The sequence below is a fragment of the Taeniopygia guttata genome, chromosome 3, assembly GCF_048771995.1.
Source record: "Taeniopygia guttata chromosome 3, bTaeGut7.mat, whole genome shotgun sequence".
Classification (NCBI taxonomy): domain Eukaryota; kingdom Metazoa; phylum Chordata; class Aves; order Passeriformes; family Estrildidae; genus Taeniopygia; species Taeniopygia guttata.
In genome coordinates, this window is record NC_133027.1 from 42,577,293 (window position 1) to 42,601,452 (window position 24,160).

General features: G+C 34.3%; 1 protein-coding gene across 2 annotated transcripts in view; it reads right to left on the minus strand.

Moving 5' to 3' along the window:
- Positions 1-24,160, minus strand: part of ASCC3 (activating signal cointegrator 1 complex subunit 3) — a 250,692-nt gene that overhangs the window by 24,448 nt on the left and 202,084 nt on the right. For both annotated transcript variants that reach the window (XM_072926725.1, XM_002196594.7), the window contains exons 35-36: positions 15,926-16,037; positions 15,518-15,652 (exon numbers count right to left, since the gene is read on the minus strand). In XM_072926725.1, coding sequence (XP_072782826.1) covers positions 15,518-15,652; positions 15,926-16,037 — 247 coding nt within the window. The remainder of the gene's footprint in view (positions 1-15,517; positions 15,653-15,925; positions 16,038-24,160) is intronic.

Sequence of the window (24,160 nt, forward strand, 5' to 3'; positions counted from 1 at the left end):
TTCTGTGATGGACTTTCCCAATAATGTCTCCTTTTGGGCATTAGAGACTGCTGCATCATTTCAAGGGTGTAGGAGTCATCTCAGACTTACATTTCAACCTGCATGCAATACAGGGTGCTCGTAAGGGAGACAGTAACTTGCACTGCCGGTGAGAAATGTCACACACAGACCTGCATAATCTCGACAGTTACATTTTACAAGGCCAAAGGGCTATTCTGGTAATTGAATTCCATTTCCTGCATAACAGAAGCCACAGAATCATCTTAAAGTCATGTCTACAACATCATGCCCCAAATATGCAGCTTACCATCACCCTTTATTTGAACTGTTAGAACAGCCCTAAAAGGAAACAACTCATACTATGTTAAAACGTATCTTTTGCAGTTTTGTGGTACTGTCAGGCATTTGAGGAGCCAAACCAAACTAAAATTTAAATAAGGTATCCAATACGGTGAGTAATGTGCTCTGCCAAGTCCACAGGGTTAAAACTCCTCTCGATTTTCTTTCTACCTACAAAAAATGGAAGTTCAGCTGAAATTACTGATTTATAATGAGAGCTGAGCTATAAACTTATACCACATTTATATCTTCTAAAATATTTTAAATCTTGAATAAGTACATCTTGCCACTTTGTCTACAGGACAGGATACTTGTGGACCACAGGCAGAAATGGAATCAAGGTGAGCTACTAAAGCAAACTTGAATATTTTAAGTGAAGTTCAGTCATGGGAACAGTAAAACTTATAAAGTTAATGAGTTCTAGACTTTAAAGACCAGTTGATTAATTTGTAACAATGAGGGTCTAAACCAAACCAAAAATAGTTTCTCACATTCCAGAGTTGAACCAGCAGTCTTTTCTTTAGCAATGTTATTGAAACTGCCTTAGAATTGACTGTCTATGTGCCTTTCCTTTATATAGGTACTGTGAACCCAATCAGTATATTGGGTTTACATCATATTTTCAACTTTAATAAACTTGCAATATAATTTGCTCTCTTTCAAGATTCTGATGTCAAAAGAAACAAGACAGAAGAATTCTTAGAACATTTTTGTATAAAAATAAACAGTTTTAAAACTAAAAAAAATACTGCAGAAGACTAGTACTTAAATTAAATACTAACATTAAAAAAAAAGACGAGGATCATTTTTAGCTAGTTCAGTAATTTCATTCTTTTTACCTGAAACTTGATTTAAATTACATAAACTTCTCTAATAGTCTAAGTACATGCTGAAGGACTGCAAAAACAATACATTTGTTAATAGAATGAACGAGCCACAATAAATAAATGTGGGTAGCTTTTTACAGCTGTTCTGCAATTAATAGTAATAATGCATTACAAATTTTAGTTCTCTGCTACTGGAAGTACAATGGTATGTCAATACCCAACTTATTTTCCCAAGTGAAAACAGCATATTTTGACCTTTGGAAAACTGGATAGGTGAATATAAGCTCAATGGTAATATTATTATATAATTGACTTTTATCTTTTGATCCACTGTAAAAAGTAATACAGAGTACTCTAGTGCAGCATTCAAACCTTCCCAATTTGTTCCACACTGTATAGGAAGCAGTTGTAATACAAAATTTGAAGCAACTCATACTTGTCCTCATTTAGGTGGTACCCCTAATATAAGATAGAGAAAAGAAGCATGGTCAAGGTTGAGAAATAACAGACATTGATTTTTTGTGAATAGCTAGGTAACATCTGACTTATAATAGATTCAAAAATTCTAATTTTTTCTTTGAGGATACTTGAGCTTCTGTACTTAAAACCATTTGGAATTATTTCCAATTTTATATATATATATATATATATATATATATCTCCACTCATGTGCTGACAGAAATCTCATTTGATCCTGTTACTTGTATCATAAGGAAAATTTTAAAAATTGGTTAACTAAAGCTCTCAAGCTAATCTTCCCTTGCCCATGATTTTCCCAAGAGAAAAAGACCACATTATGTGACAAAGGAATGGCACAAGTGTATACTGTGAACAGTATTTAAATTAACCAACTTATCTATAGTATATTTTATTGTTGCATTTTTGAGTGTGAGTTTGTTTTATAAGGAAAGACATTACATTTACACAGAGGTATCCTGACAGGCAGCTAGAAGATAATCAAGCTTCATAAAACTAATTCAGAAAACTAATAAAAGTGAAGAAATGTGCTTTAAAAAAGAGAGAAAAAAACCTAAAAAACCAAAACTAAACCTAACGTAAAAGTGGCTTTTCAGCTCATACAAAAAACTAATGTAGATTCAGAAATAGAATCAGAGAAGTACTTGCTAGAATTACTGCTCTGAAAAGTTTATCTTTGTAAGTTTATCTTTGTAAGAGATTCCATTATAAAGTCCTATTTTAAGGATTTTATTGGTAGCCTCTAAATGTATGTGTTTTGGTTTCAGTTTTATAGGACATAATTTAAACTTCCAAATGCTTGGGTGTTTTTTTTTACTCTTAGATATAAAAGGTCTATGACAATATTCCAGTTAAAAGACACTTACAACCATATGTTACTAGTTATAAGGTTTAAGAACAAACACAACATGTGTTTTCAAAATTCATATTATAGACTAAAAGGGGAAAAAAAATTCATTTATGCCAGTACACTCTGTTTTATGTATGTAAAAATAAACTTTTAAGACAAACTTTTCAGAAGAAATGCTCCAGATTTTCAGGGCAGGCTGGCAGGCTCTGCTAAACCACAGAGCAGGCTGAAGTTTTGTAGAGATCTTAAAAATTGGCTAACATGGTTCAAAAGAAGACAACAACACTTTTCAGGCAAGATTAAAATACATTTGCTACATGATACTGTCACTCATCACAGTCACCATGTTTACAAATAAACTCCTTGTCTTTATATACTGTACCACGTCTCCCCATCAACTGCATATGTACGTGGCAGTGCCATCAAACTGCATCCAGCACTTAGAGCCAACCCTGCAGTGCAGCTCCTTCCCCTCGGAGCCTTCCCAGGGCTGGTGGCTGTCAGGGGGGAAAGGCAGAGCCCTGTGCCAGCCCTGAGGCACAGGGCACACAGCTGTCCCTGGCTGTGGCAAAGGGGGTTCCCTCTCAGGACTCTCACTGGGGACTCTCTCTGCCCTGACACTCCACTCCAGCTTGGGTTATAGGAAGATGCTCCAGTCACTTTTTTAACATCCCATCATACCACTCTCCACCCTCTGGAAAAGGAGGGAAACATGCATATGACAGAGAGCATTGTCCAAAGAAAAAGACCTGCTCAGCATCCTCTAAAACAAATAGAAACATATATTTTTAAAATCTAATTAGTGTTAAATGCACTTTTAGAGATAATAGATGTATATTAAAAAAAAAAAAAAGGTATGAATTTAAAGCATAACATTAACCCAATTAACTGGGTAAGAGCAAAAGAGTGAGGCTGAGCTACTCTGGGCTTTGTCTCAATAGAGCAAACACTGGAAATTTCCAGTTGGACAGGAGAAGCTGAAGAGAGAAAGTTGTAAAATCCATCAACATGCAATTATGCAAATCTTTATTTTTAAACATTAATTTGTAACTATTGTTCATGATTTAAAATGGGCCCATTTCCACCAGGAGACCCACAAACATATATTATAAGAACATACAAGTTAAAAGTTCTTACAACTCTTAGTTCTCATGTCAGTGGTTAGAGAAATTAATTATTAATTCATATATTATTGTTAATATGCAATATATTAATTGTATTCTCATACTTTTAACTTTATATAGACAAGTGCTTGATTTTTGCTTTTAAATAGCTGCGTATGATAAACACCACAAATTTTACAATGACAGACATCATAAAAAGCACAACCCAGGGCAATGAAACAGTTGAGTGATCACTTAAAAACACCCTAAAGGGTTTAGATTTCACAAGTTCACCCCTTACTTAAAACATCCAAACTACAAACTACTGATGACATTCCTGATGACCAGGGGTCAGGAGTCTGAAAGACCTTTGCCACTGCTCACAGAGCAATAGGAGGTCAGCAATATTAGCTACCAGTAGCAGAGAGTGTCTGGCAGATCTGGGAACTTCTAAGCTACAAAGTTAAATTACAGACCTCTGCCTCAGCATGGAGTTGATAAAAGAATATGCAAGCACACTAGCATACAGAAGGGGGAGGATTATTATAAAGCAACAATGATCTGACATGGGAAAGTAGTTCTTAGGACTTTTATACTAACTTGAAAGTTAATTTTCCATTTTTTTTTCTCTAGCTTCCTAAGCATATTAGAGAAGCTGAGTTTCAGTGTAGGGAACGATACAGTAATAGATAATACAATCACTGTAATTTTCTTACTAAATGTTAAAAAATATAGAACTGTTCTATTTCAGGAAATTTTCCTATTTAAGTTACATACTTTACTAAAACATTGCAACAAGGAGTGAATTCATGATTTTAAGTCCTACCTCTCACATTTCTTATTTCATAAAGGTTATGACCACAGTCATAATTCAGTCCTACTTTTTCTGGCTAGTCCTAATAAAACCAGTTCTAAAAATACATTTTCCAAGAATGTATAGGTACTTTCATAGTATTAAGCCTGTGCAACTTTCATAGATGTGCCTTTAGTTTGCTCTTAGGTTTTTAAGTTAAATTATTGCTTATAAGTATTTCTGTAATACTTGCACAGTTTATGAAAAAATAAATGCAGAAGAAGACTAAATTAGGACAAAAATAAGAGCAAATATCTGGCATTGAATACACATTATTCACCTAGAATAAGATACTTTGACCATAGCAAATAAATATAAATGGAATGGTACAAATTCCATTTATAAAGTGAATTTTCATAATGTGAGAGAATTACTACATTTTATTGCTGTAAATGGTATATTAGAGTTTTTGCCTCTCCAAAAGCCAGATTTCTCTGATTATTTCTCATGAGAATGCTTCAAACCTGCACATTTTGAATGTGTTATCATGCTCCATTTTTTTCATCTTAAAACCTAGGTGGGGCAGTGACTTACAGCTTACTTTCCCTGTAATCTAAAGTCATATTATAGAAAAGATTTAAAATTGACTGGTTTTGGCTGTACCAAAACTAATTGTATTGCACTACTACAGAACAGCTTTTCAGTGCATGGACTCAGTAATCTGCTAACAGGAAACTGGGAAAATCTCTCTGAGTATACATTCAAAAGTCCCATTGTCATGAGAACTCTACTTCAGATCCATTTGGACGTCTGTCCGCATTTTGAAATTGAGCTTGGCTGAATCAGCTGGCCCAAGTGCTGACTGAGATGATGATAGCAATAAAAACTGGAATAGCAAATCCTGGCACACAGCTTTCCCTGGGAAAGCGATCAGTCATTTTCCATCTTTGGCTTTGATCCTCCATTGGGATCTTTCAGTGCAGAGCCCAGACCCAGGGAAGAAGTTAACAGATCTCTGCATTAAGTTAATGCCACTCCGCATGGAGACAGGAGTAAGCACTACTAATTCTTTATGTGAAATGGGGCCCCTCCGTACTGTATATGTTAATGGCAAGCTGTAAAAGCTCTGTGTGCTGAAAACCAGATTTCAAATCTGCTGACCTGTGGCAGGTCCCCTAGTGGGGAGCTACAAATGCACACTGCTGCATTTTTGTACTGGATTAAATTCTGGATCTAGACTACTATGTGACCAGAGACAAAAGGGAATAACAAGTTCACAGGCGTGAATACCTGTCATCATGTGGTGAAATGAGTAGCAGCCTGTGCTCAAGAGAGGCTCAAGCCCAGAATAACAGAAGAACAATACAAACTGACAGAAATATATGGGAAACTTGGAAGGTGCCTACATGCACAATGTCTTTTCAGCAAGCCAGTGCTACTGGTCTCACTCTGAGCACTTTTAAATGAAAATAGTTTAATATAATAATAAAAACCCACAACTCTAAGAGGAAATGACAGCTGTTGCAAGTAAATTTCAATAAGGGTAGTTCCCTGCTGATAAAAACTGGCACATCTCCATTCATTTCAGTGTAACTATGTGAATTAACATTGCCTGAAAATCTAACCCAATGTTTCGAACAACTCAAGAGCTACAAGGAAATACATAGATGGAAGACACTGGTAATTACAAGGGTGAGAAAGAAGGGCAATTACTAAGGAAACAAAAAATTCAGTAAAGGAAAAATATGTGAAGTCTATTATACAAATAGACAACTTGTGAGTGTTTTGGGATGCTTGATTTGAGTTCTATCAACATTTGTGCTACAAATGACAACACAAATGACAACAATCAATCTGAAATGATATCAAGAATAACAAGGGAAAAATGCCCTTGTACCACAGTGGACCTTAAGAGGACCTGCCATTACCAAAATAGAATGTACCAGGCATTACTAAGGCAAATCTAACCCTTTTTCAATGGCAAGTAGTAATTTTTTTTGTGATTTTCACTGAACACAAATTTGTGAAAACACTGTAAACTCAGTGTTCCTACACAAACACATACCATATCTTGCCTACATGTAAATAAAGACATTAATCTAAAATACACTGTAACAGCTCTATTAAAAAAAATGGAATGATAACTGATGATTAAGAGAGTTGAAGATATTTTGCCTCTGGCATAAAGTTTTAAGAACTTCTTTTAAAAGACAAAGAAAACAGAGATTTTCAGGACCAGATGTCTAGGAAGATCCCATTTGGATTTGAGCTACTTAAATTTGCAATCATGTATTTATACATCTAACAGAGCTTCTGTTTCCCCTAGAATCTGAAAATTAACTAGCTTTGTAGCATCTTCCTTGATCTGCCACCCGTGCCCTGAGGATTAGAGACTCCACCTGAGCTTGTTTTACAAGCATAACAGAAAAAATTAATCTCTGCTGGCAGCGATCCCACTGGGATACTGATGAATAATGATATCCCTCTCTTGCTGCCCTCTCAGTCCACTAGAAAAGCCACTCTAACCCAGCAACGTGGAAACCGCTGAAACCATTCCAGCTGTGGATTAGCAGGCAGTCAAGCATCCATCTGTTCTGTGTGAATCAAGAGAAAGCAAACATGCATTTATAGCTAAAGAAGTAGTAAAAATTAGCATCTTATTTGACTGCATATAGTAAATATGAAGAAAATCATATACAAAAGAAAAAATAATCTATTATCTACATCTCATATTGTTTATTATTGCTTGTTGCCTTAAGCAAATGATAAACCAGTTGAAATTAATCACCTTAGCCTACAAAATACTGTGCATTCAATGACTTAATATGTTTAAGATAAAATTTCCTAATACTGTATGAATCAGTTGTACCTAAAAATCTTTTGTTAACAGACATGCATGCACCCATTTCACAAGCAAACATGGTGACATCCTGCCAGGAGAAACATTTAAGAGGCCTGTTGTGAGAGGAATTTTAGCTGTTTTCTCACCCTATAATGTGAGAGGAATAGACTTCAGATATTTTCTCTTTCTGAAAACAAGTAGTTTGAGTAATCTCTGCTGGCTTGCTACTCTTTTCCACTGGAAGACAGGAAAGGAGGTGGAAGTGGAAGTTGGAATGTGGGCAACCCAGTGAAACTGGTGATTTCTGATTTGACTCTTCCATGGAAAGAGGACAATGCCCTACTATAAATTAAGGAAAGGTGAATTTGAGCATTACCCCAGAAAAAAATACATACAAAACTGCATACTTTGACAGTTTTTCCATACATCAATTCTAATACTTTGCTTGATGCCTGTCTCATATTTATTACACAGAGGTGAAGAAAATGAGCAACTGTTTTTTCTCTAGGAGCAACCATCCAATTGCACAAGAAATTTCCAAATATTTATACAATATTTGCTTTCAATTTTTCTCAAATTCTAAGGCCTTTTGGTAGCCAAAAATCCCTCTGCAATTTCTTCTAACATTACAGGTAGCCTATCTAAGTAGCTGTGAAATAAAAATCTTGTAAATATTAGGCAGTAGCAGAGGCCTATTTCTTAAAATTTCTAAAGAGGAGAGGTTGATTTCTTAAAAGTTCATCTCTGATAATACATAACATCAACATTTAAAGTAAAATTCAATTTCTGAAGCTAGACAGGTCCCCATCAGGAACAAAAATAAAAAGAAAATGAGACAAAGAAAGAATCTAAATGCAAATAGGAAAATACAAGTGTCAGATACTTCATTAATGACTGATCAGTAATCCTCTTATGTTCTTTTTTTTTCCTTTAACTACTATGCTAAAGGAACAATATATGCTGGATATCAATCTTGTATGATTTAACCGTTTCAGCCAAACCAATCCTTATCCTTTCTCTTCAAATCAGAGAACAAGCTACAATGTCATCGTCTTTCTTAAGAATTTTACAAGCATTATCTTCTATGCTGACAGAGAAAATATTTTTGTGCCTTTAAACAGCAGTTTGTATGGCGCAGTTGGTGCCACTAAGTGAACTGTATTCTATGAAAATAAATTCACCAATATGATTGTTAACTCTTAAAACTTGTAGTACAATTGTATAAATCTATCAAAGGTAAAGGCATTATCTAGAAGCCAATTTTGACAAAAGAACTGCAGAGTGCAGAAGGCCTGAATTTGCTTATCCTGCTTCAATTACAAATTGGGAGGAATAAAGCAGGTAGAACTTGAACTGACTTGCTAAATACAAACTGAGCTGGAAAGACTTCCTGCTGGAGCATTTGGGACATGAGAACACACAGCCATTAATCAAAGCAGCCTTACAGATTATAAAACATTCAGCTTTACCATACTAAAGATGCTGTTGAGAACTTCAGTTCTGCTGCAACAAACACAAACATTATTTCAATATTTGTGTTATTGTGTATGTATTGTGTTATAAGGTATGTAAATAAGATACACAAATATATTGTATATTTGAAAATACACAGCCATGTGACAAGACTGCTGAAAAAAGCCATTCCATTTCCGGTATGAATACTTTGCATACATACAACTATGCATAATTTGAAACCTTGCATGATGGTGGCTACGATTCTAACTGTCAAACAGTAAGTAAAACCTGTTTGTGAGACAAAAACAGAGACAAAACAGAGACAAACAAGTAAGTGGTCCATGGCTGAACTGCTTGCAGCTTTGAGCTACAGGTTAATTGAGTTATCTAGGTTCTCATAGTACAAATACCTACCAGCTAATGAAAGACAGATAAGGCATTAATAACTCTACTCATTTGCTATCTATGTATTTTGAATAGAGTGCCTGCTTAATGAACTTCCTCCTTAAACCTTCCAAGTCTGTGACTCCAACAATGACAGATTTTCTGCTCAGTTCCAAATTACTTAGTCTAATACAAGCCAAACCAAGCTTGCTATTACTGAACTTGCTTCTGCCATAGGCAAACACTGATTTGCCACAGATGGCAGCCTATGTTCACCTTCACCAGACCAGGAGAGTACTTCTGTCTACCTGGCTCTCAGAATACTTTCCATTTGTATACACGAGTGTTTTGCTGCTATAACTGCATCCAGATAAAGGAATTTATTTCCTCATTTTTCTGACAGAAACGGTTACTTAAGCAGATGTTTGAAATGGGGATACAGCCTGAGGCTACTGCTTTCTACTACCACAGCTATATACACTTTCAAATTTTTTCCCTTGGCTGCTGCACTGTAATCACAGGAAATAAAACAAAAAACCTGAAAAAAACCCCCTATATTATATTCAAGATAACAGTCCTCCTTTTATGGCTTTTGTCATGGCAAAAATTTTTCAGAAACATTTAGCTGCAACTTTAAAATAAGTTTAAATTTAGCTTTTGTGAGTATTGCTTCAGTTAGGTGTGGTTAGGTGTGTTTTTCTTTTCTTTTTTTTTTCTTTTTTTTTTTTCCAACAGGCATATAATAACAGAAATTAAATTAGAAGATTGAATGGGGAAAAAAGGAGACCTATAAATTGGAGGTTAGAAATTAATGTATACTGGAGATGGAAAGGATTTGTATTTTCTGGTATTGACTGTAATTCTTTCTTATTGATGCCATAAAAATGGAAGACTTTTGCTGTGCTGAGTTCGCTGTCACTGGTGGGCATTGTTACCTTGATTTACTAATGGACTGTGCTTTCATGGAAAGGCAACCAGCATATTATGCCTTCAAACTAAAGCTCAAACAATCATTTGGAAAAAGAAGATCAGGAACTAGTTGTATCATGATGTTAGAAAAAAATTATTAAATTCAAGTACTACAGCAACATTCAAAACTGCTCCATCTACTGGGACCAGAGAAAAATCAAGACTAATTGTGTGTATGAGTATCCATATAAGTACTTTTTCTGTTAAGTAGAAGATATTTTTGAATATCCTGGGTATAGATGATGAAATTTGGATGTTATTAAAACACACTGTAGAATTTTGTTTTATTTTCATGAATCCCAACATAATTTTCAATTTTAAACTATTAAACACACTGTGCTATCATCTAGATGATTCAAATGGGAAATGAAGCACAAATGTTTTAACATGTTAAAATCCAGAGAATATGAACTATTAAAAAATTAAGTCAATTATGCAGGAAATGTCTGTGTTTAGGGTGAACTTTATGCATTGAACAGTCCTTAGTACAGATTTATTGTAAAGAAAAGATTTAATTGTAAGAGGAAACAGTTTTCTTCTGTTAAAAATATATGAAAATATTTCTTCTATTACTGAAATATGAATAATGGCTGAGGCCATAGCACTGATGCTCATATTATTGAGTGTACCATAGATGCAAAATCAGACATGGAAGTTTTTTAAAGGCTAGCATGTAATACATTGCTTTCCATCTGACATAAATTTTACATTATAAAATCAATTGTTGACACTGAAATGCCATATTCAAAAAGAATAACTTAATGAATATAGTTTTTCTGTGCTTTTATGCCTGGAAAAAAATAATGGTAGCACCTTTACTTCCTTTGAAATTAAAAGCAAATGTAATTTTACACTAACTGTAAACACTGACTGACTTAGGAAGAGTGATCTGATTAAAGAACAGAGAACTTGTTTTATATAATATCTTAAAAATTCCTAAAAGCAATGTTTCTGCTTTGGCTTGCAGGGAAAATACTAAACAAACCAGATCACGTTAGCTTATTTTTTTGACAGTATTTTTGTAAGGCATTAATTCCTCCTTCCCTAGTGTTTAACTGGAGACCTGTTGAAAAGATGTTTTATCACCGAGTCAAAAACCTTTGTGGCCCCTTCACGGGAGACCAAATCAGCAACAGAATCTCTATACAGAAATAAAATTATTTTAGACTGAGTGTAAATGCTCACAAAGAATTGCATATTTCCCTGGTTGGAATAGAAATTGCCAACAATGATGAAGAGGAAAAAAAGCTACAGGTTAATTGAGTTATCTAGGTTCTCATAGTACAAATACCTACCAGCTAATGAAAGACAGATAAGGGATTAATAACTCTACTCATTTGCTATCTATGTATTTTGAATAGAGTGCCTGTTTAATGAACTTCCTCCTTAAACCTTCCAAGTCTGTGACTCCAACAATGACAGATTTTCTGCTCAGTTCCAAATTACTTAGTCTAATACAAGTCAGTGTCACCATATCTATTTTCAGAAAGAAGTAAAGGGAAAAGGCATGTGGAGATCAAAGTTCTATGTCCATGTTTGTAGCACAGAAAAACAGACACGGCTGCCCCACTATAACAAAAATACCATATTCTCTCTCTAAGCTCCATTTTCTAAGAAAAAACCCCTCTCTCTTATTAACAGTTTACATGAAAGACAGCAGTAGGCACATAAAAACCAACCAGTTCTCTTTTGTAGGCAGAATTTAAAAAAAAAAAAAATCAGGGACAACATGGAGATAAAATAAGGGATGAAAGATGGGAATTATGTTCTCCCCTTCACTGTCTGGCATGACAAATTTTTTGTTTAAATATTAACCAGATAACAAGATAAGTTAAAGATCACCAAAAATCATGAAACTAGTGGATCTAGGTGTCACAGCCCTGATCAATCAGAAAGACAGACTTTCTTTCCTCAAGGTATAACAAACTGCTATTTGATTTAAAAAACATTTGTGGAGAAAAAGAAAAGAATTACCTTAAAGTATCTATCATTGTTTTTTACTTAGACCTCTTTTTTAATCTCTGCACCTAACTATCAGAATTAAAGGAAACAGTCTTTAGGCACCTCAGGGAAATCCAGCCTGCCAGTAATAATTCATGAACACTTTCTCATCAATAATACTTAATGCAAGAAGCACCATAACTCAACAGTGATTAAGCACATTTGGATTTCTACTGTCTAAGCATGGTTGGGAAAGGTTTAAAGAAAGCTCTATGGAAAAACATCAAACATTTTCTCTCAGAAAAAAAAAATATTGGTCCACTAGCACAAGCCAGTGACAAAAATAACTGAATGTGAAGTTCTACCTGCTAACTGCAAACCCAAGACAGTTCAAACATGTCAGGTACAGATTTACTGAGAGGAGCAGGGAAACCACAAGGAAATTTTCGCCCACCTATCTGAATCACTCATTACTGTATATTTCCAACATTACTGTTGGGCTGTTCCCATGTCCTATGCTCCTGTTCATGTTATAAAAACTCAACCCCTACACCAGAATGGGAAAAAAATTTCATTTGATCTTGTAAAATTCTGACAGATGACCAAATTGAAAAGGTAAAATAAAAACAGAGAAAAGAACAGATACTGGAGAAGACAATGAGTGGTCTTCCACTAAATGAAAACAAATTCTGCTATTACGTGACTTTTTTGAGAGATCCAGCAACACTAGAAACTGGATGACTCACAACTACTTTTTCACGTGAGTGGTAAGGATTCCTTGATCATTCACTGGTGATCAACCCTGAAGTTTGAACACTTCCATACAGCATGCAAAAATAGCAATCTGAAACTCAAAATCCCTTAATAAAATCCTCAGATTTAACCCCCTTAATACAATCCTAAATTTCTGAATTCTTGAATAAAATCTTGCATTTTTCCATGGTTTGTTTTAAACAAACTTTTGCTACTCTCCAAGTTAATTATATATGTGGTATATATATCCTGTTTAAAAAATTAAAATCAGGATTTACTTTCTTCATATTGTTCATGTCTGCCTTCCTTGTATACATCAGAAACTTGTAAATATCTAAAGGTTTGCAAGCTTGGTTAAAACTCCATCAAATAATAAGTGTAACATCTATGAAATCCAGCAAGTGCATGAAAAAGGCTTGAATGGTTATTCTTAAAAACCACAATCCAAAATGTGAAACTTTAAAACAGTGATCAGCAGAATAATCACAATTATAATTATTTTTGTAATGGCAACAGGCCTTTTTGTGCTATAGCTACAGCTTTCAGTTTCAGCATCATTAAGAGATTCTTCAAATTACTTTTTAAACATCCTTTTCCCTCAGGATTTTCACTTATACCTAATTAGAGTACTTACCCCATGCCATGTAATTCCCTATTGCCAAAACCGCTAAATGCTTGAATAAGAAGGAGGAGGGCAACAGTGGAGTGAGGCAGATGTAATGTCATTGGTTAACAATAGAGGTGTGAAGCAACTGCTGTAATTATAAAACTCATTAATGCAGTGTTTAGGGGAAAAAAAAAATCCTTGGCAGTAACTATTGAAATGGCATTTCTTTTCAACACTAAATCAGATTGAAAAAAAACCTTTCATTTTGCACCTTCAACAAGACAGAATAGTAGTTCCACTAGTAATTATGAGACTCAACATCCACATAAAAAAGTAAGCAGGAACTGTCAGCTCTAATGGCATCCAGCACTTGTAAATCCTTTTCATCTTTAAAATTGATACATGTGGTGCATTTTGACCCCTAAGCAATTTTATTTTTAGTCTTGTTCTTCTTGATATTGTAAATGGTTAATTTATAAAACTTTATTATCAGGAAATGAAAAATTAGAAAAAATTAAAGCAAGATTAAAGAACTCAAGATTTTACAATCTCTACCCAACATTAGGGTCCTAAATTTCATCTGCAATAGAAATATTTGCCAGTTACTTTTGCAATTCACGAATGCACACAGTTCAAACAGGCAAATTCAAACAGGCAGCACTATGTTCTTCTTCCATTATTCCTCTTCCATACCCGCTCATCAGCTAAGGCAGTTATGAAATGCCATCTCTGCTAATATTCTTAAACTTTCCTTACCCAAATTTTTCTTAAAAAAAAAAAAAGAATCCTGACATGTCTAGGTGCAGAAAATTTTCACTAGAGAGGAGATTTTAAAGAGACAGCAGTTGGAGTAAAGCGTTCTTCTTGAATACTCAACATTGTATTAGTTAACTTCTGTTCACATGTGGGTATTTCTTAAAATTTCAATTATTTTACATACAGCATACCTACGTATTGCAGATGATTACTATTTTGAATTCACCCGAATACACTGAATTTCATTTAGTGTAATTGCAATGTTTTCTGGCAGCAGAACAACAGATATTGCAGGGTCAGTGATAGCAATTCCCTTATTTAGGCTGTCTAACAGTTTCCATTACAAAAGATTATTGTGGACTTTATTTCTGAGCTGTAACACTCTGAATGTTTGCAGCAGGTGCTTTAAATTTATCAGGAAGAAAAGTCTCTGTACTAGAAAAGTAGTTTTCCTAGTGTCATAAAATGCTGATCAGGTTTTGTTGAGTTGCTAACTGTTGAATAGCATTATTTTAACTTATTGTGTTTCTCCTCAGAGAAATTTTGGCAGCATGCTAAAACAATAATTAATACAAAAGTAAAATATATAATTACTGTAAGAGAGGACTTCAAATTTTGACGGTAACCCTTAGAAATCAGAATATTATTGAATTTGGGCCACTTGTATAATGTTTTTAATGTAACAGAGACTATAATCATATAGGGGCAGAAATAAGTTTTCCTGGATAATATTCAGGCACTTCTTGTTTTGAAATAGATTTGTACAAGTAGAATTACACCATGCTGAAAAGGAAAATCTGTAGTTATAACTATGTAAGTACTTAAAAAGGAAAATGGAGTAAACTTTGATTCTTTTATGGGAATGTAATAACTAACACAGTGCTTCATACACGGTGTCCTTGGCCTTGCACTTCTCTGTTAAACAGCCTCTAGACTGACCATGGGAGATGCTCCTATTGCAGGTTATGACCTCAAGGACTGGGAGGTAGCTGGGAAAAGGGAAAGCAGACATTTTAAGAAAGAGGTGTTTCCTGTATGTTTCCCCTGCTCCTTAAAGCTGCTGTATCTTCCAGGACAAAGTGATGGTCCTGCTACAGATTTAGTGTAAGCAGTCATTCTTATGGCATTTTAGTAATATACTCAACTTAGAAAAGACAAATATCAGATTTGTACAGATCCTGCACATTATAAAGGGATGCAAGAAGAGAAAAAAGTGTATAAAGTAACTTTCATGTAACATGAAAGTTTCATATAACATGAAACACTTGAAACAGCAAAAATTATTCAGGTATGTTTCTCAAAACAATAAAAAATTAAATTAGAGACTGGGGAGAAAGGGTCTTCTTTATTTTGTGTGTTTTTTCACGTACTTGTGTTTTTAAGAATGAAAAAATGTATTTTTAAGAAATATCAGCACTTACTGTCAGAATTAAGAGCAATTCTTCAATATTGCTTTCAGGTTTCAACTGATCCTTGAACATCCCAATAGTTGGGTGCTTCAAATAGTAATAGGAGGCAATACGGCCGTACGTCAGCGGCTCAATGCTGCGATTATCCTGTTAGAAGAAGAATCAAACACACAGAGCTCCCAAGTGGTTCAGTATAATGTATTCCTACACAACTGTGAAACATGTTCAGACAACTTTTAAGAGAGAACACAAAAAACAATTTAGCATTATAATTTAGCCAGAAGAGTTTTCAACCTAAGTCTAACAAAGAGCTCCACACACAAACTCTAACATCTCCCATCAAGAAGCATGCATCTTGCTGTTCACAGGTTCTAGGAGTGTGTATCTTACTGAATCTTCTAAAGCACAGATTAGTCTTACCTCCCCAACTTCAATACAGTAGGAGCCTTCCAAATCAAACAGGGATTTCTCAACAAGGCTTGAGAGGTACTTATTCATAGTGTCATGGCTCACATCATCCAAGTTATAGTAACTAGATAAAATGAGAGCAAATGCATTACAAGAATATTTTTTACAGTCTGAAGATTTTTAACAACAGCGTCTTCAAGGAAAACATACAATGTTTCTACAATATACACATGAAACAGCAAATATCCATATTAAACAATTAAACACAGTACTTTATAAGGATTCACAAGAAATCCATGATTTTTAAATGGTTTGTGGGAGTAACCAACATAAGACAAGCATGTACATATGAAAGATATGAATTTGTCCATCTATTTATCAATAGAAAGATAGAAAGATAGAAAGATTGATAGAAACATAACTGGACTGACTCTATTATGTTAGTGGGAAAATTTTCCTGCTTTCAAAGGTACAATTTCCTGATAAGTGTCAAAGTGAACAAGCAATCCTAACAAAAGTAACAAACAGCATTTTAACTTCAAGACGAAGGAAGAACACCCACCTAGGAGAGCAACTGTTCTTACATCCTGCAAGTCTGAAAGTAAAACAACTAGGCATATAGTGACATCTCCTGAAAAAGTAAATTTATACCAATCCAAAGGTTGGTGTTGTTGTGTTTCTGTGACATTTTATTCTCAAAGTTAGAATTGCTAACAACCAGAATAGGGTTGTTAATGTGGTTCCTTCACATGCTCACCATCAGACAAAATGTTTAGGTAAACTATATCATCACAATGGATTAGTTCCCTGTATGAAGGAAAAATGCTTATAAAGTAGGCCAAAATATATTTTCTTTTTATGTTAGCATATAAAAAAGACACAGTGACTGAATTTTGCACTCCGTAACTGTAGAGCTTGAGGTGTATTATAAGATTTTACTCATATAAACCAACATGATTTCAGTGAGAACTTTTACTCCAGATAAAAATGCAGTAAGGACTTGTATCCCTATATTCAGTAAAGGCACCAGATCAGAAAGTAACAACTAAGTTCAATTAATAAAGAAAAACTGAGCATGCTTAGAAAGTTTGAAATTTTTGAATTTAACCAGAGTAATTAAACCATGCAATTTCAAAGCAGAATTAAAACAAACATAAAATCCTATGATTTACTGAATTGTTAAAAAGCAGAATAAAAAAGGTAGTTATTGCTAATTTAATTCTGTCAAATACTGTGGCAGAAATAGACTACTGAGATTGTGCAATGATGAAAGATGCTCCTTTGTTCCACCTACCTTGCTTCGCTAAAATTTACTACTGTTATGATGTACTCAGCATTCCCACTTGAAACAACCCCACTGCAAACAAGAGTGGGTTCTTTCAATGCTATTTTGTGCAGGTGAACAACAGGCTGCAAAAGAGCATGCTGAGATTAATTTTAGCCAATTTTACAAAGTTATTGCTGCAACTGAGTTAGTTTTTTTAAACTCTTTTCACTGTCACAGGAAAGAAATGTGCACCTGCAGAATGCTATTCATCTGAAGTATTTTAAATATCTACTTCAGGATGAAGTGAAATGCAATCACTGATTAAAAAAAGAAAAATTTAGGCAACCAGTTCAGTTGTGGATGTTATATTTGGGCAGATGAATCCCATTCTCAACCAGTTCAGTTGTGGATGTTGTGGATGTTATATTTGGGCAGAGGAATCTCATTCTCTGAGTTAAATTCTGCATAATTTACTGTAATGCTGCTGTTTGCAAATTTCAAAAGAAGGAATTAAATTTTATAAGCTACAAACTTTTTACAAAATTTTACAAAATTTTATAAGCTACAAAAATTTACATAACTGCTTAATTTACATAATCTGATTTGCTTTATTATTTTCTTAAAGTTTTTACTATACATCTCTTTAAACAGTAGTAGCATAACCAAAAAAGCCTGAATGCTAAATAGCAGTATTGTAACGTCCAGATATTTTCCTCTTGCTATTAATTCCAAATTATAGGATTAATTCTCTGAAGCTTTGAATGTTCACTTATAATTGGGTAAAGTTGGAGTAAACCAGTACTATCATAAGAAAAAGTTTTAAAAAATGTGTTCTGATACCAGCCAGCTACATGAGGCAACAACAAAGCATAGGTACATGGCAGTGGAGTATTCAACTCTGTGACATTTTATATGGGTCCATGCTGATATGATCTCAATTAAACACAGTCTTTTATAAAGATTAACAAATTTAAACTTACAAAACACCTATTGTCCAAAACCAAACCAAACTACACAGAAATATTTGTATTGACTTCAATGTTTTATGTAGTAGTCAGCTACATATTATAAGTCTCATGCAAAGAAAACTCATTTGTTGAAAAATTATTCTAATAGTGTTTTTGATGCAACCTAAATTTCATGAGTGTCCTTTTAAATTAAGTGATACAGCAATAGTATAAAATGGTCAAAATTTCTATCTGCTCATTTTATTTGCCTGACATCACCAATCACATTTATTTTCTGGTTATTAACAGGAATTACTTTGTCATATTTTGTTTACCTTCTGAAAATAATTGAGCAAATTAGCTAAATAAATTGTTTAAGGAGGTGAAAAAAATGTCTATTTTATAGAAATAAAACCACTAATAATTAACCATAAACCACTAATGAGTCTTTATTAGTTCTCTCTAAATTGAATAGAATACTTCTGAAATGTTTATAATTAAAGCACTTTGTTGTCACGGTATTCAGACTTCCACCATATAATTTCAGCACCTTTATTTGTAGTACCATAACATTCATGATGCATACTGATAAAACAAAAAAAAGGAACAAGGGCAATACACTGAAATTCTTTCCTGATAATGTAATTTAAGACACCAATTCAAACATATTTGTGCTCTTGTTCTTTGACTGATTTGCAGTATTTCACTGCAGTTAACCAAAGTAATCGTCATAAAGGAATTTATAATATCTTTTAAATTTTTTTGTGAATTTTAAATTTGCAGCTTTGTAATTTGTTGTTAAAGGAGTGAATATGTCACTGCCTAGTGGAAATAAAACAATGTAAAGAAAAGTCTTAAATGGTTTGTAATCTTGAGTGAAGTGGTACCAGTATGTTTTAACTACTATCTGTAATGAGGCAGATATAATTTTGAGCACACCCACAGGAGCTTCTTGGTCATTCAGCACATTTCCCCCCTAATAAAAATCAAAGCCATTCATCTTGAAAGACTGTTAAAATCATTAGTGGAAACAGAGGTATCATGACATTAGATTTCAATGCTCAGGAATAAATGCAAGTTGAATTCTGCATGTTGGTATGTTCCAAGTATGAAAACTGCATGATACGTGAGTTCCTCTATGAAGCAATATTGCCGAACTATTTAATTACAGATAAAGGATAAAAACAATGCAGTTTCATGCTCACTGCATTGAATCATCTAGTCATTAGTTCCCCTTAGCTATAAACAGACAGCCTACCTTTTTATCAGCACACCATTTCATTTATTTCACAGTGAAGCCCAGTTTCACAATAATTGACTTGTCAGAAGCTCTAATTTATGAGGCTGGGCTCTGTAAGCCTTCTCCTATATTGGACTCAACCTGCACACAAGCAGGGTTGAATATTTACAATGCTGTTAACAGGTGCTGAGTTGTTTAATGATTCTAATAGCCAGAAGCGTACTGAGAAAGCCAGCGGGATCACAATTACAGGCTGTTTGAACACAACAATTACTTGTCCCCTGAGAGGTGTGAAAGTCAAAGGCAGTTTTATCCTAACAGCATCTAGCACATGGGCTAGACAGGCTAACTTCCATTAGTAGTCCATAGGGAAAAAGCAGTAACAAACCCTTAGGTATCATAAAAATTTACAAAGTATGTAAAATTTAAACAATCAAAAGCTGAAGGAACATTTTATTGTCTATTAAATAACATATTTTAAATCCCAAAACCTTGTAGAGCTTAGCAAGAACAACAAACTGTGAAACATGAACTTATTCTCTAATCTAAGGAAGTGTGGAATTTCATCAGCTGAGAGAGACAGAGAGACGTGCAGGAACATAAAATGTAGATGAAGTTACACAAAACATTTAGGATTTAATGTGAATGGTGGCTATCATTTCCTGTTTAGCTTATGTAAACCTGACCTGAGATCTCTCTGGGAAATTTTTCATCAGCCTTGAAATGGTCCTGCTATAACTGTCAATGCTGTGGAGTAATTTGTTACAGGACCATGTTTTTTATGTTCAGATTATACGGTGGTAATAGTGACACACATAATGAAAATCGGTGACAAGAGTCAGCCAAAAAATATGAAAGAAGAAACTTGCTAGTCAGTAAGTCTTTTGAAACAAATGCACAAAACAGCAAATCCACAGCACACACTTGATAGCCAGAAAGTGTGCTTTTTGAGATTTTACCGTTCTGAAAGCAGAATTTTGTTAATAAGTATGGGGGAGCATAGATAGTAATTTTTTCTAAGTCCCGTTACTGCAGTCATCATTTATATTTACTTTCATCAGCTTCAGCAGCTGCCATCCTCAAATAGCACCATGGAAATGGTACAGAGTATATGGCACAACTGATGAATCTTCATAGCCAGAGAGAGATATGACCTTAAGTACCAGCTCAGTTCTGTTGTTAAGACATTACTGACTGACTCTGGAGTCTGTGACTGGCTTGCAAAAAGGTATTACAGAGTGGACAAATGCTGCAGACAGTAATGCCACCCTGTATTTTACCTCTATCATGCATACCTGTATCCATATCTTTGCGTATACCAGGTAGGAGAAATAGACACATTGCTATCTTTAATCAACTTTTAGTATTAAAAGTATTTTAGTATACTCAACATTGTGGTCATTTAAGAGGAACAAAACCAAGTTCAATTTCTCTGACATCAGCGAAGTATTTACCCCCACATCAGTGCTTCTAATTATAACATTTGCAAAACAGTTTATCTCCCAAGATGCATTCATGAGAGATGAGAGGTCATAGCCAAATATAAATTTGCTCACATATTGATAAAATTTTCCTGTTTCCTACCATATATTCCAAAAGATAATTTTTACAGATAAACCATATCAAAAGTAGGAAGAAAATTATGTGAATTTTCTTTCTGGATGGAGAGATGTGGAGCCTCCAGCTTTGTATTTTCACCTAAGATTGCAGCAGACTGGGAAGCAAGAGGCAGCTCAAAAACTCAGCAGCCTGGGGCTTCCCTGTCTGACAGACTCAGCAAGTCTTTATTTGTCTGAATATTTGGTAAAACTATACTGTGAAATACATTCCTGTACTTTTCACATCAATGTGACCCTAATAATTTCAAAGAACAAACTCTTGTTAATAAATTCATAATAATGTCTATAGTTGTTGTTTATTAAATGTATATACATGCATATGTATCAGTACATACATACAGGTCTAAATGTCATTGTAAAAGGAAGAGTGCTCTGGCAAAGTCCTTTGTAAAATATCTGTTTACCAATTGAAAATAGGGTTAATAGTAATCACTGATATACAATATATTTGCACATTCTAGCTTCTGTTAGTTTAGCTACTGTCAAAAATTTTTCATTTTATCTCTTATCTTAGCTAATTTAACTTCAGTAATCTCCCTTCTGACACACTTCCAAATTAACCCTAAAATTCTGAATAACTGTGATTATGTCACTGAAATACATAAGTATTTCATTTTGCCTTCTACCATGATATTACCTGTCACCATAATAGCAGAAAATATATTGGACCAGTATATAACCATAATTTGTATTCATATGTTTTATTCACATGCTCAGCTAATCATAATGAGAAAATGAAATTTAAAGTAAAGCATAAATGTATGATAAGGGCATCATCAGTCTGAGACTATAATTTATGCAGTACTATTCATCCATTCAAAAAAACTTTGCAAAACTGATATCAAGGGAAAAAAATCTCTTAATAATAATTCTCAGAATGAAATAATAAAATATTTTTTTCAGGTTTTCAGAAGGAATTTACACAGAAACTGCTTTTGTAAGTGTGCACATGTACACAGATGGACTCTCACATATAAATACATAAATGCCACGCACATTTTAATAGTGATGTGATGTGTGCTCTTAGGATATCTAAAAATCAGCTTTCCAAATGAAAGCTGACTCTGCTTAACTTTACATATGTTGTAAATTTCTATTTCTCTTTTACTGCACATGTATCTGGAAAACATCATAACCCGATTTACAGAAAATATTTCTCATAGACATTTCTCTTTTATCGAAAGTCACAATTATAATCTCTTATAAGGGTAAAAGAATGAAACACCCAAGGCATTTCAGCCAAGGAATGGAGATAGATGAGCCTGTCAAAGTAGCCTCTTTCAAAGACCAGGGCCCTTTGCTGATCTGTGTGATATGACCTTGACTAAGTAAATAACATAGTGACTACAGCTCTATGTGGAAAGGAGTACCTGTTGTACTACTTGGCTGATGTAGTACAGAAACTGTGAAAAGCTCTGCACTTAGGATGAACTGTTTTGAGGGAAGGGAAGAACAGGGAAGAAACTCTGGATATGGAGACTGAAACACTTTGAGAAACATTTCATTTGGACCACCCCTGTCATTCACGTGTCATCTCCTGAACAGGATGAGCGTGACTAGTCATCTGAACAAAACCAGCAATCAGCTACTCTCCTTCCCCAAAGCAGTAACTCCATTATACCTCTTATCTAGACAGTTAAAACCCATGCTTTGAAATGCAGGGGCTTTTCAAACAAGAAAATTAAAATGGTTTGATGAAATGTAATGATTTTCCACACCATTAAAACAACTATCATGAGAAGTTCAACAAATTATCTCAAGTTTGCCAGGAAAACTTTCATGATGACTTCATGTTTAGAAGAAACCTGGATCCTAGAGGAAAAAGATACTTGGATCTCTATCTCACAACAAAGGTAGATTACCATTACTTCAGTAGTACAAATTGCAGGCATTCAGTAAGGCATTTTATGATACTGGATTGGAAAAGGATGATCCTACGTTTGTTTATGCAGCTTTAATATACAAGTAGCTAAAACTGGCAATAAATGAGAATATAAATCTTCTGCATATTATCTAAGCCCATTATTCTGGGGATTTACAGCACTACGTGCAATGACGACTATGCCAAAGAATCCCAAGGCATTTTACTAATCATGCATATGGGAATTACTTATTCACCACTAAGGTACAATCACCTGCTGTCTGGAAAATAGTTCTTGTTTCACAGTGGAGAGAAAGTCAACGAAATTGCTTTGGGACAGGACATGAGAAAGAACATTTCTGTCAAGTGACAAGGAATGGGTATTGCATAACCATCTAGACCAAAAACCAGCAACTGTGCTCCTATTCTTTTAAAAAAAAAACCCACCAAACACTAAAATATTTAGATTATTAAGAGCCACTAATATTTTTTGTTTGATAATATCAGTGATTTCATATGCTCTTTTATGGCACAGTAAACTCCATTACCATAATGCAACATATTCAGAGTTATCTCAACAATCACTGACTTCTTTTTGTAAAACTCTTCAGTTTTCCTTGGATGTATCTCATTCACACTGACCACACTGGAACTGCTTGCTTGGCTTTCAGGAGGTCTGAAAATACCACAGATAGTAGGTCCAGGAAAACTACTAAATAAGTTTAGTAACTTTGGATGAATCTTAATACTTTTATCATGTCAAAGAATGGAATGCATGAACATCCCTTATATTTGTGCTTGGCATCTAGAAATGATTTGACAAACTGTTTGACAGAGTAAATAATATCCTTAATTTTTCTCTGCATGACTAAACACAGAAAGAATGCTCAGTACCTGTGGGGATGAAGAGCTCAACTTGTCAACTGTTCCAACCTGTGTGCTGAAGTTCCAATGCAAGACTCCGATTTCATTAGAAACTTCATTACTCATTCCTATCCTGCCATTATGGGCATGACTAGTCAAGATCTGTTCATCTTGGTTCTCACTACAAAGACTCTACATTTCATTATGAAGTGCTTTTTTTTTTATTCCCACCCCCCACCCCCAATTTTCTTCCCACCTCTGAATAGCATAAATTTTGCTTTGAAGTTGAAATTCTGATAACTCCAGATTTAGCTGGAGTGTTTCATGTGTTCATGACAATAAAGAAACTAGAGAGAAAAAATACCAATCAACATGCCAACCTCATACTCAAGTGGAAATCTTCTTTTATGCTGGGAAGAAATTGCCTATTAAATCAAACAATATTTCTA